This window comes from Teleopsis dalmanni, chromosome 2 (genome assembly GCF_002237135.1).
Source record: "Teleopsis dalmanni isolate 2A chromosome 2, ASM223713v2, whole genome shotgun sequence".
NCBI classification, from domain to species: domain Eukaryota; kingdom Metazoa; phylum Arthropoda; class Insecta; order Diptera; family Diopsidae; genus Teleopsis; species Teleopsis dalmanni.
Window position 1 is genome coordinate 112,973,652 of NC_051847.1, and position 14,340 is coordinate 112,987,991.

The 14,340-nt window shown below is 33.5% G+C and overlaps 1 protein-coding gene across 1 annotated transcript in view; it reads left to right on the forward strand.

The window, feature by feature from the left end:
• The first annotated feature begins 10,610 nt into the window (after window positions 1-10,610).
• LOC119675485 (chromatin-remodeling ATPase INO80-like) overlaps window positions 10,611-14,340 on the forward strand; it is a 6,625-nt gene continuing 2,895 nt past the window's right edge. Inside the window, exon 1 of the mRNA XM_038086692.1 lies at window positions 10,611-10,758. Coding sequence (XP_037942620.1) covers window positions 10,611-10,758 — 148 coding nt within the window. The remainder of the gene's footprint in view (window positions 10,759-14,340) is intronic.

The following is a 14,340-nucleotide window of genomic DNA, read 5'->3' on the forward strand; positions in this document are numbered from 1 at the left end:
ATTTTGATATTATAGTGTATTCCCATGATGTCGAGCTTACGTATTACTGTTAGCATTACCAATTTTAATGAAACTATTGACTTTTCACTGCTTAATAATCTCTCATTATTGAACATACCAATGGGTTTCTATGTACCAGAAGGTATTATTAAATGCAATAGTAGTTAGAGTCTAAAGAATTAAATCCGATACGGATCGTTTAAATTGGAAATCAAAAATTATTGCTTACTAAATACATCAGTGGACCAAACGCAAATCACTGAAGTCCACTCAGAAGAGTAAACCCTAGTTTCACCAACTACAGTAAATATTATTCGATATTGAATTTATTAATACAACTTTCTCTTGGCATTTGTTCTACTCTATCTTTCTGGACATTGTGATAAAACTCCTAATTTTCCCCGTTTCGTCAAAATAAATGACTCAGTAAAATATTAAATGGAGTGCAATAAAAAAATAATATTTTTAATTAATTATTATTTCATCTAGAGACGTTAACAATTTATATAAACTCTAATGAATTCAGTTATCAATTTGGTAACAAAAGTCAAATATATAGGTGAAACACGTTATTATTTGTTGAATCTTGTTTTTTTTTTGTTTTGGTATCGAACCTGGGAGAAAAATCTTCCAAAGATACAAATGGCCCGTACCATTTGCATGCCCGATTTATGCACGACCCAATTGAGTCATACATGCCTACAGACTAAAAAGTCCTCTATATTCTCAGCTCAAACTCCTGTAAATCCCTGCAGTACGACCAATTAAGGTATTCCTTCACAGGGCAGGTTAGAAGAGCAGTTAGCGTGCTTTCACTCCGATTGTGTACTAAGTATTTCGTCCGCTCTAACAGTGTTTATTTTTCTAGATATTATGCTCTTGTAGAGGCTCCATTCTCCATTTGTTGAATCTAGAATTAGTAGCGGTATGTGTTGCCATAAGCTATTCTTAAGAACAAAGTCTAATTAATTATTCCCGTTTTTCATCCTTTGTTTGGTACACAGGTTTGATATTTCCTGCAGTACGTTTACATTTCCACATTTAATCACAAATTTTACATTGTGATTAGTAAGGTTACTGAGTCTACTTATACCGAAGACATCAGTAAAATTTACTTATTAATGATCGGAAAACTAAGTGAATTCTCGAAATATGGCAATAGACTCCACTCAACCAAGCAATATAGAATATAACTGGTAGTAAGTAAGTTTCACTTGCGGCACTTAACCAGTGGTGTTAAACGAGTAACGGTAGTTAGAGCGCACATCTTCGACTATTCTGACGAGTAAAGGCTGCCTTAATGGAAATATCGTGGTGGTTGAGGTTAAAAACCAAATATACCCGAGTAGAATAATAGTATTAATTTACTTTCTTTCGATATGGTGTTGCATTTTCCAAGCGAGTGCTGTGACCTAAAAGACAGTAATGGTGTTAGATAGATCTCGCTCTTCACAAACAAGAAAACTATATATAAACATTTAGTTTCAATTAATACCAGCGAAGTTCCCTAAAATTCCCATAGTGCGTTTATCGACACATTATACCGATACGTGTGTTAAGAGCTTTCACGGCTGGTAATCATTAAACATAAAATAACTCTGGACTCTGTCAAGTATTAGTGTAATAAAAAAAAGTATTATTGAACATCTAATATGTTATTCTAGTGTGACTTTTGCACTCGAGAAGCACTTCTCATACTTGTATATATCTGCAGTACAGTAAGGAAACAGTTACTTCTGGAAGTACAGAACTGCAGAAGTGCAGAAATTATAGTTCACTTCAAAAAAAATTGTTGTTGTTGAATAAATTCTAAATCGTACAAATATAAGTAGATTAAGATCTCATTAATTAGACTGTATTGAGAATCAAGGCAATAATAATTATAATAATACATATAATATTGTAATGAAAATTAAAATTATAACAAAACAAGTATTGAGTTTAAGGGGACCGCAAGATATTCGAATCTAAGGAGATACATTTACTGAAAGCCGTGAAGATGTCCATCGGAAACATTTCTCATCACAAAAGTTTTAAATTATTTGAAAAATAATAGTTTTTCTTTTTAGGTCTATCCTAAATCAGAAATCTGTTTCAGTTTGTCAACTAAAGTCGAACATATGCCACTCATGCGCAGGCAACATTTACAATCAAATTCAATTTTCATTTTAAACCACAAACTCAAGTACGAATAGTAAGAATATTGAATTCCACAGTCTCACATTCCAGAAGTGAGGATACCTAAAAAATACTTCGCACCAAATTAGTCCTTAAAAAATGAAATGGAATAGAAAGAAATTATTTTTAAAATTTTACAAAAAAATCTATAAGAAAAATGCTCAGAGATATACAAAAACGCTCTACATCTCGTAAACTTCTTTTTGAGGCAGACAGACGCAGCCATGGTTAAACGCTACGCCTACATTCGTTTCGGCTAACGGCAAGAGTGCACATCGGCAAGCATTAATGTCCTTGCGGCATCTTTCATTTCAATTAAGGCTTTGTTTTCTAGTACATTCTCAACTTTCTTCCTTTTGCACGGAGACAAAGCGAGGCGAGGAATCTATTAGTTGCAGTTTCAATGTACCGCTTTATGTAGTTGCACGAAACCTGCTGCGCATGGCTACGACGATTTTTCTTTCCTTTTATCTAAAAACGTTTTTGGAAATGTTTAATTTTCCTTGTTTCGGAAAATACGCCGATAAAGACAGAGTAATAGAACAAAAATCCTGCCGCCTAGCATTTGCGATTTTTTCATCCATTAAATGGACACAGACTCTTTCTGTAGGCGTTCGAAACTAACTTGGCTGTGCTGAATTTTGCTGATCATTTCGAAAATTTATGCACTAAAACGCCTATTTTCAATAGCATAAATGCATTTGAATTAGTTTCCCTTGGAATAGGTAAAATTCGATATTGGTTCCTTATACCAGAAAATGCAGGTGATGCAAGTCCTCTTCTCTTTGAATTTCATTTACTATTGTATGCAATTACGTTATTTAAATGAATAAATATTTTTAATTTATTTGTTAAAAACCATATTTTTGGTTTTTGCTTATAATTAAATTTTGTTCATAAAGTATCTTATCTTATAGTATCTTATCACTTTTATGAACTATTTAAACTGAATTTAAACTGAGTTGTAGCTAAGCATATTCACTTGATCAGAATTAAAATTAACGCTAGAGATTCATATTATATGTGTTGCAATTTTCAGAATAAAGGAATAAAATAATAATGCGAGATTTAGACTCATATAGACTGAACCAATTCTCTACGTGCATTATATGATATGGCACTTATTTAAGTTAAAACGATAAAGTATTAAAATTACAAATAAGAATAATAAGAAGCTTTCAATTCATGTATTAGAAGTACTGTAACACCATAATAAGAAGCTTTCAATTCATGTATTAGAAGTATTGTCACTTCATTAGCCATAGCTTGTTCCATAGCTAGTTCTTTAACTTGATATCATTGATTTCCACATATGTACGTTGTCTCCTTTTTTGTATCGTTCATTATTTCCGATTAAAAAATATGATTATTTAATTTATGGAAACTTCAGTTAATGTCTTGCGTTATAAAAAAGGACATGTATTCCTCTTCAAAAGCTTGAAAATTAAAAAATTAACAGTACTAGCACCTCTACCTCACAATTTGTCTTGAGACAAGGAATTGAAAGAATGGTAGCGGTGGCAATTGCAGTGGTACTCGTATGGACAACTAAGAATTTTTTATCAATTTTTTTCATTAAAAAATTAAGCTACATTGGCGCTACTCTAAATCTCACAAAATATTAATACAAAATTTTTAATAATTTGTTGGCTAGAATTGAAGACCATCCTCCAGCAGGAAATGGATCTGGGGGACCATTATTCCGTATACTTGAACAACGAACAGCTACATCAGTTATCGAGTGCAAAATTCCTTGGAATATATGGTACTTAGGGAAACGTCTTACCTAGCAATATCGTATTTTAACATTTATTTACCAAAATTTTTAATAAAACATATAATTTTTGATAGTATTATTTAATTATGGACGTCAGCAAATAAAAAATATTGATTTATTTTTTCCATATTTTGCTAGTTTTTTTGGCAAATATTGTTGAAAACCTCCAAAATTTTCCAGCATTTTACCATATTAAGAGTGACGTATTCGCCAACTGTGTAGTATTCTTGACATGTTTAAATGAAATTTTTTAAACATTCTCGTATAGGACCTAATTTCTCTACAGATCGACGTTCTGATCGTGTTGTAATTTCATCAAATCGTAAGATTCGCAAGAGAAATGCAAGTCTCTTGTCTGGCATTAATCCAATTTACTATTTGAAGATTTGTGTGATCCCGCAATATAGAGCATTCCAATTACGTTCTCATTTCGATAATGTTAGTTTCACTTGCATCACGAATCCTCTTAAAGCTATGTAAAACAATTTTAATTTTTGGATTCAAACATATTATATTCCATGTTTCAAAGATAGTTTAAGCTTATTTACATATTCTTTACAGGATTTACATTAAATCCTGGGAGATGAGATATAATGTTCCATTAATGTGTTCGAACAGCTTCACGTGAAGGATCTTTCTTCCATTTATAAACAAATGATTTATTTTTACTTTTTATCTCATCATTTGCTCTGTAGTATTTAACTGTAGAAATATACAACTGTGAAAGAAGAATATCATTATCACTACTTGTTCTGATTCGGTATTAGGTTCACTAGTTTCAACCAGATCAATTTCATAGTCACTTTCTATAAAAAAACATATTTGTCTACCAAAACACTTTATAAAAATTAGAATAACCGCTAATTAACTTCCGCTGACCGCGGGTTAAATGAAATTTAATGAACTTACCCTTTTTAAGTAGTGTTTCCACTGCACGTTATTTAAATTTCATTCTTGAAAAAAATTATCAAATATTGGAACTATGCCGCTTTATCACGGATACTGCATTTCAGATGTACCGTTAATTGTGCAATTCCAACTTTCCAACTGGAAAGAAAAGCCTTTTGTTTCTTAATTGTCTTAACTAAGAATTGAGAAATAATATTTGCATTTTCAATATATTTCTGTTTTGATTATATTATTAAGAATTTATTACAAATGTGTTTTTAGATGGGGGTTCCTAAATGATTGCTCTTTTCTTGCATAAAACTCTATTTAAATAATATTGAAGACAATTTATAATATTATTAACCATTTGTTATGTGTGTATTTATCTGTATTAGTTATGTTATGTTAAGCCTTTTCCGAGTTAGTGAATCTGGGCACTTTTACTCTATGATAGCTGGGGGGACTCTGCAGAGTCCCGCCCATCTCACTGAATAATTTGAGTATTGGTGCTGGTCTTCGTAATTATGCAATGATTGATCTAAGATCTGCGTATTGCCCCGTGCGGTTAGTGGTTACTCTGAGATTAGATAGTGCTAAGTAGGGCAGCCTGTCGGTTTTCGCATATAGCTTCAAAGCTCTGTCCCTTATGTATTAGTATGTATTAGTGTTTCTACTTATTTATTTTGCAATAAAATTCTCTTAGTTTATAACTGATTTAACTGTGATCATTACTACATACTTAAATACTTAAATATAAGCAGGAAAGTGTTAAAATTGCCTCAAGTCAAATTTAGATTCAATAACCCAAGACAACAAGCAGGTAACTTTCTGGAAAATTGCATATGTTCCTTAAAATCTTCAAAAAAAAGACGAAGGATTTTAGATACAAATTTATTCTTACGGTAAGAATATCTTATAGCTGTTGTTTTATACTCCAAATTATATTGTTGCTGTTGTTGTAAGCAGTTCCGTAGCACTAATCGCTGCAACTCTAACACCAACCTTTTACTACTTATTAAACTTTTTCAAGTACTTTTTCCTTAATATTTAATAACGAAGGATAAGTTCGATATCCCGAACCAGCCAAGCAAACTGTGTTTATCTGCTCCGGGCTAAAGGATTTCTCTGCTATAAAAAGTATAATTTTGCACTTGCTTCTTCATTTTTTCATTCTGCTTTTTTCATTGTTTATTGCTTTTTATTTTTTGAATTTGGTTTTTTGTTTTCGATGTTGTTTTGGTGTTTGTTTGTTAGCAAAAAAAAAATAAATTGAATATCATATGCATGCATCTGCCTGCAATAGTTTCCGGTGTACACTGTACTTCCGTTTTCACTCAAAAACCATAAAGAAAAAGTTGTCGCCAATGTTTTATTCTAAAGTTTCTTTTCGAAACAAAGTGACTAGATGTAAGATACTCGTATATACTTTCGCTTAGCATTACCTTGACTAAATACAGAAAACAAGAATTGGTAAAAAAGGCTTTCTAGAAGTTGCGTGTATCTTTGCAGTACTTTTTAATTTTTAAAAATTTGCAAATTGTAATTAAAAATGCGCATGGGCAGCCAACGGCAGAAGTCAGTCACAGCAGCGTCAGAGTTGCCGGTCAAGTGCAACAAGGTAACAACAGTGACGATTATGACCATTTTTATGCAATGAGTGAGCCTAAACGAACTACATCAACTTATTTTGGAGATATTAAGATGGATAAGAAAGAAATGGAAGAAAAGACCTCTTCCATTACCAAAATAGCAGTCTAGTTACGGATCTGGTTCATACTGACGATTCTTGGGAGGATTCACGCTCCAATGATTAATAAAAAGAACTTAGTTTGATCAACTTAGTTTGATCATCACACGAGATCAAACTATAATTGTTAGTAAACTGAGCTCAACTTAACACAACAACAATTTATAAGAATTGCTAAGGAAAGACGTTATTCTACCTTCACCAACAGGTGAAATGTATATTCTTCCGAAGCTAACAAAAGTGAGTTCAAAAACTTCTAAACATGATACGCTAAAGGAAGCATAAAGTTATTGTCAATTCTGAATTGTGTCATTGTTGTATGAGTATCTGCTGTTGTAAGATAGTTTTTGTCAAGCTCATTGCCATAATGTAATTACGATGATCATCATCGCATTTTGGCATTATTACTACTTGTGGCCATTGTTCGTGTAGTTTTTGTGGTGGTCTCATCTTAGCTTTGAGGTTTCACTGCCTTGGACTCAACTTGCGGCAAACACGCGACTAATTTTTATTGTCAGTTTAATGCCACAGTTTAAATTTTCAGCTTTTATCTTCTTTGTTTTATACGTGAATTTGTATCTCAATTGCAATATGCGGGCTTTGGCTTTGGCAATTCATAGCTTAAACTGTGCCTTACTAAAAATTTGAGGCGATAAATGGAAACAATTAAAATTTCAAGCTACTATCTTCCGTTTATGATATATATTACATACAAAATAAATTCTCTCAAATTTTATATATATCAAACGAGTATGAAGTTACTACCCTCTCGCCCACAACTTCAACATGGTGATTTGAAAAAAAAATAAATGTAGCCAATCACATAGGAGCAATGATAAACTATGGAAAACAAATGACACCAGTTGGCAAAAATACCACAGGAAATGATATCAAATGTGAAGAACTAGAACTAGAGAAAGAGATAACTTGTCCTAACTAAAATACAATCAAATATGCTTTAGTTTAGAGAGATATCAAATATCCGATCGTTTTTCTCACAAAAATATTATCTGAAATGATATCCGAAAATTCTTCACATTTTTATCAACAATAATCTTTATGTATCAGTAGTATATTGAGTGACTTTCCTTTTAAACAGATAGTAGAATCGTCAAAAACCACAGTGTGCGAACCACCTGTTAGAAATAATGTAGTGATTGATATCATCCACCAATCTTAAAGGACCAATGGTTCAAGTCCCATTCCACAAATTATGGAATTAAAAATTAGAGAGGCTTTACAATCAATAAGTAAATTCTCTGAAGCCTGAGAGTAAGCATGCTATTACATGTATGTTAATAGATAAAAATGGTTTAATCAAAGGAAATGAATGGAAGTCTCGCTTCGAAGTATACTCTAAGAGGGCGATTTCTAAATTTGAGATTGTACAGCTATATGATAAGAGAATTTTGTAATATATCAAACGAGTAGTTAAGCAAATCAGAGCGGAGATTGTGGCTAGAAGTTAGATTCCATTGCGAAAGCATCAAAAGATATTGATCAGCGTCTATAGTTTGTTCAGTCAAAAAGTCGTATCCGTTCAAACTTTCTTAAACACTTCACTTAATACGACCTGATTCCTGGTCAAGGTAAGATCAAATAAGCTGATTATAATCAGCAATTTATGCCGACGTTATAAACGGTATGCCACCCATAACAGAATCTAGAGGAACCACTACAAATTACAAAAAAGATCCCAGAGAGCCTGGGACCAGCACTAACTGAAAGGATCTGCCAATCATGAACTGATAAAATTTTAGGTAAGTGGAGTTGAAAATACTTTATAATTGGTCTCTTCTCTGACTTTACCGATTGATTTTTCTATATCGAAACTAATTGCAACAGTCGATTACTTTCACATATGTGAGATTGGAATTGTATAGAACATCAATATGTGACGTGCTGTTTTGAAAGCCATATTGAAATTTATGTAGGATATGATTTTCAAAAGCCCTGGTGACCCGTTAAATATCCCACCAGCAACCTCAACTCTGTTCTGCTCAGAAAGGATAGCTTACCGCTATACACTTTCCACTATATACCTTGTCCATATTACTTCCCTTCGTAGGGCGTCGAAAGCTTTCTCGTAATCAATAAATGCCATGTATAGGGTGATTCTAAGTTCCGCAGATTGTTCGATCAGGATTCTCATCGTGTTATCGTGATCGATGCACGAGTGACCGTGTCTGAAACCAGCTTTATAGTTTTCTGAAGAAGTATCTATGGCATCTGCGACACGGTTAAGGATTGTTTAAAATTTTAGTTACGGCCGGAAGAATTGATTATCCGCGCCAATTGGAGCATTTCCCTTTGTCACCCTACTTAGGTATTCTAACAAAGACTGCGTCCTTCCATTCAGTTGGTATATTTTACTCTTTCCAGATGTTCTGACAGTTTGGTAGTAAAATAGTCCCAAACCTTTGTGAATCTACTATTAGTAGATCAGTGCAGATTTCATTTATGCCCGCTGCTTTTACAGTTTTGAACGACGATATATCCTTAATTTAAGAAAGATGTCCTTTCATTAATATAGCTATATCAGGCATTGATTTGTTGATTAGTCTGTTAACATATATGTGTCTGTGAATTTTGGGTTATTGAAGATTTTAATAGCAGTATAAACCTATGGCGATATCCACGAGATCTTATGACAGAACTTGTGAAAAAATAGGGAACCAACGAGCTGTGATTATTGCACATTTCCAGTAGCAGTTGGTTATTCGATATTCTACATCAAGTCGCATACTTGCCCATTATATGTTCGTAGTTTGCATTATCTGAGCCGACATGCGCGTTATAGTGGCCAATGGAAAGAATAATGTCGTTACGATTCGTTTAGAGAAGTGTTAGATCTAATTGGCTGTAGAATTAATTTTTCTCTTCCAGGTCACTATATTCTGTTAGGGTATAACATTGAACAATAATGATGTTTCTAGCCTTAGCGTGGAGTCAAATAATCATGACTCTTTAGAAACCGCTTTCCTGTTAGGTAAAGTTTTTTTCAACTCTGTTTTCTTAAAAAACTCTAACTCCTCTAATATGAAGGGCATTTTTCTCAATTCAAGAGTACAATAGTAAACAACCATTAGCCGCCTTCTTTTCACCCACGCTGTTACATCGTACTTTAAGTCAATAAGATCCAATTTTTAACGATTACGTTCACTTGCTAGTTGTGCTAGTTTGCCAGATTGATATAGAGTTCGAACGTTTCAGCATCCAAATCGAGTCTGGGCACAGTTGCGTAAAGAGTCCACTACCGTCGAGCTATTATCCAATCCTACTCTGGAATTAAATAAATTCCTTATTCTAGGAAATACTCGAAGCAGTGAAGGAATGATTAGTCCGTGCTGCCTAGAAGAGTGACAGGATTCCTATTTTGGCTCGATTGGTTTAGTCACGTAGGCATCTGATCTTATCTTAGATCTTACTGGGTGATGCAGACGTTTCCGCTAAGGAGTCGATCAAACCTGCCTACAGAGTTTAAAAGAGAAACCTAGTGAGAACTACATAGGACCAATTTGGGCTTGCCAGATTTTGGAATAAGACAAACAACGGCTCTTTTCCATAGTTTAGAAAAATGTTAATTTACTTCCTAAACTGCTTATTTCAACAAATAATAATATGAATCCATCAACTCTTTTAGTATTGAGTCGAAACCTGTCCTTAAACAAAATTAAAAAGCATTTACTACATCCTGTCAAATTAAATGTAAACACCTTTCTTAAATTTTAATTTCAGCTAAACTTTCTGGTACATTGGATGAGGGTATTCAAAAAACCCAAACTGATATACTCTTCGCGCGATAAACAATGGAAATATTTTATTGACTGGCACGCAAAAAAGCTTCAGGCTGTGGAACAAAAACAAACAGCAGCAGGATCAACTTAATAACAACAACAAACAGTCAACTTTTACCCAAAAGTGGAAAAGCACCTGTAACTTGGCCACACTAATAAAAAAAACCAAATATCAATGAAGAAAGACTCAAATGAAAACAGATGTGCCAATCTGGCGACTACAATGGGTTTAGGTTATGCTGAGCCTTCGAAAAAGGAAAGCACATCACATGAATACATCATCCCCATCAGTGATGGACAACAAACAAAAAGTGGAGTCAATAACAGCCGCAAGGGAACGACAAATGAGAAAAAAATCCAAAAAAAGGAGCGTGAGTCGGGTTTGCACAAGGGCGCCGGTTGCATCTCAGCATACAGAGTTAATTCAACAGAAATTGGGGTCATGTACGCAACATATAAATAACAACTCCACTACAACAACAAAGTGTTGTCTCTCCTCTGAAACCTGCTGCATGCAATAGCAACACGCACAATAACAACAAAAAATTTTAATATTGCAGACGTGCTAAAAATGGTTGGAGCTGTTCAAAAATGTTCACCATATAAAAATGACAGAGACAGGGAAACAGGGAGACAGGGAGACAGGGAGACAGACAGGGGAGAGGAGAATATTCCACAAAGCCATAAACATTCAAAAAATTTTAACAAACCAACAACAATAAATTTGCTTAAAAACATCTTTCACTTCGTAGTGTATTGCATATTGCAACTGCGACAGTCAGCAACAAAGCTAACAACACGAAACATGTTGATGCCAATGCACTTTGCAACATTCACGCCGCTGACTGACCGACCAACTTGACTTTAAAATGAAGGATGTCCCCCCGATGCCTGCATGTGCGGCAGGCATATATATATATATTTTTTTTTTTTCTTTTTTTGCATGCGATTATTATTTTTTCTTTTCATTTAGTTTTTATTCTTTTATTATTCACAACTTGAGTACGAAATTTGCCTTTGTTTATTTTTCGACTTGCAGGTCTCAAGTGAAGCTGAACTCGCAAGAGTTAGGCGCGTGGCTGTGACAATATGTTGCCCACTTTTGGTTCAGCTTTGGTGTCGGTACATGAATAAATTGTTTGCTTTGGACTTTTTCGGAGTTTTGGACTGTGTCACATATTGCTAATGAGCGACTGTGCTGTCAGTGGCTGTCTCAAAATCTGAAATGAGCTATACTGAAGGTAATACTTCCTAAATTCGCTTTATATATAATACTACAGCTGTATATTAACCTAGTTGGATTAGTTGGATTGTTTTCTCTACTGCAGTTTCCATTCTTAATAGATTCGTTGCATTAAAAGAGATTACTTCCCATTTTATCTCTATATACTGTATACTCTATACTGCATACATACATATATATATATATAGTTGTTCAGTTTTTTTCAGTTCACTTCTTATTAGTGAATTCCATTTTTTCCAAATACTATATTTTTTTATACATTCAGACTTACAAAAATTATTGAAAAATTAAATTTAATTCTGGACACCAGTTTCTGGTTAGCGCTTTATCATACCTACCATATATGCAAAGTCGAAGGCAAATTATTTGATAGATATTACTTTTTACTATCGAAAAGCTCAAAATTTTCCCTAAACAAGCGAAGCACTATTTATGTAATGTGTGGTGAGAAGTTGAGCTAACAGAACTCCAGTACCAAGGTTGATTCAAGATGCACCAGGCTTTAAAAGACCAATCTAATAATATAAAATAACACAAGAAATCTTACTGCCAATCTTGGCCAATCCTATAGTGCATGTCTGCCGATGCTCATAGAAAAGACATCAGAACACCTATTATGTTTATATCTAAGCTTGTCTAGAACCAGGCTTAAGCTATTGAGTGCTTATTCGTCAACACATTCAGTATTCCAGCGATATATCCAGTATTAGCGTTGACCAGATTCTCGTGTTTATCAATGCTTCGCCTAGTTCAAACGTGACCATTCTCCAACCCACTATTCCTCGTTCCTTCCTCCACTTCACCTAACCTAAATCTTACTTATTGCGGTCCTCATTGTAATATATCCTCAGTGCAATATATACCACATCGGTATATATGAAGTTGTTAAAAAAATATAATGCTCTTCTATTCGCCAAGGAGAAGATTAACATATTCTGTAAGCTTATTAACATATTGTGTTTTTTTCTAATGTTATCAAACTCAGCACTTGTTAGGTAAATTTATATGTACCATGAGGCACCAATGATTATTATTAGTATAGATAATACCAATGTAACTCAGAGGATTGAAGCTTCATTTATAGTTTTTTAGCTTTAATGTACTTACCCCCAAGTTAGTAGTCTGACTAGGGAGGGCCCAGGTACGATGGGATGGAAATATTATTTAGTAAAATTGCTGAAGAGCTTTGCAGTTGTTTTCTTGACGATAAGGGCGTTTTCAAGTGTTATATAATTTTAATGGAAAATATTGTCAATCCTACCTAACTTTACTTTCATGCCTAAGACATTGCAACATACGAAATTGGAATAACAACAAAACCAATGTTATTATCCTAGTTGTGCTTCATCTTATTTGCATCACAAAGACTTCAATAAGTTACAAGTATTGTCTTAGATTGTTATTCATCAGTTGCTGACTATTATCCCAGATTATTATACATATCTAGTATATTATAATTTTCGATAAAGATGTATACATCGCATATCTTTTTTCAATAAATGAATAATAACAACATAAACAACCTGTGCTGTACTAGATAATAACACACCCGACATCTCCAATATAACAGATAATTTACTGACAGACAAGTCTCACATACTATAACATGCTTGAAAGCAATATCGAACCTTTATTTTCCCTTACGATACTATATTGTAACTACACAGAATTGAGAAATGATTTGGAATTGATAGATCAATATTTCTAAGTAAACAAAAACGCCATGCTTTACTAAATCTATCTAATTACATACCTATTTATATCTATAAATAGTATCAGTGGGTATGAACAGATCGTCAGGATTTGCTATATTTCTTGGTTTTTTTTTCGTTCAACAAATAATTTTAAAATAATTTTAGTCAAACCTAACTACACTCAATAAAAATGTTGGACTGGACAGCGTAGCCACACACGCGGTTAACTCTTAATTAAACCCTAATTTCGTGATCGTCCGTTTGTGTATTTTTGCTGCTTGGCATTTTTTAGGCCTTCCTCGGTTATCTACACTTACGGTTTTAACCCAAAGCTGCTGGGTGCAAGCCATGCCCAGCCAAGATAATAGGCATAAAATTTTAACTTTATGTCTTTTTGATGAAATTTCAAAAATTTCTGCGGCTGTGGCTATGCAGAAGGCAATTATTGCTGCTGCTGTTGCTGAGGCGATTGTTTGCGTTGCTACAATTTCGAGGAGCCATTGAGCTGACGTACTCGTAATATGCGGGTCCGAAGCTATTTAATACAATAATCGCTGGAAGTTTAAATATAATTTAATGAATTTGAAAATGATAAGCAAAAAGTGTTTTGAAAACAACGGTAGCCCGGAGTTTATGTTTGTTTAAGATAAGAGTGAAATTAAAAATTAAAAGAATCATTTTTATGGAGAAATAAGTATTAGCTTTTGAATATATGTAGTGTCTTTTCTATACTTCAAAATCAAAAAGTGGGCGTTAGAATCGATTAAACTCTTTCGAAGTTCCGATTTTTATAAATTGTCTTTAACTGTATTTGCAAATGTTTATAAATATTATTATAATGTATCTTTTCCATTTTCTCAGAGTTCTTATGTCTCTAGAAGCTATTGCGTATCATCAAACAAATACTATGTCTGGTGTTTTACCACTAGACACACAAACACTTCCACACTGCAACTAACATTGATTATGCGGAGCAGCAGGTACACCAGTTCATCACTCATCAAAATACCAAAATT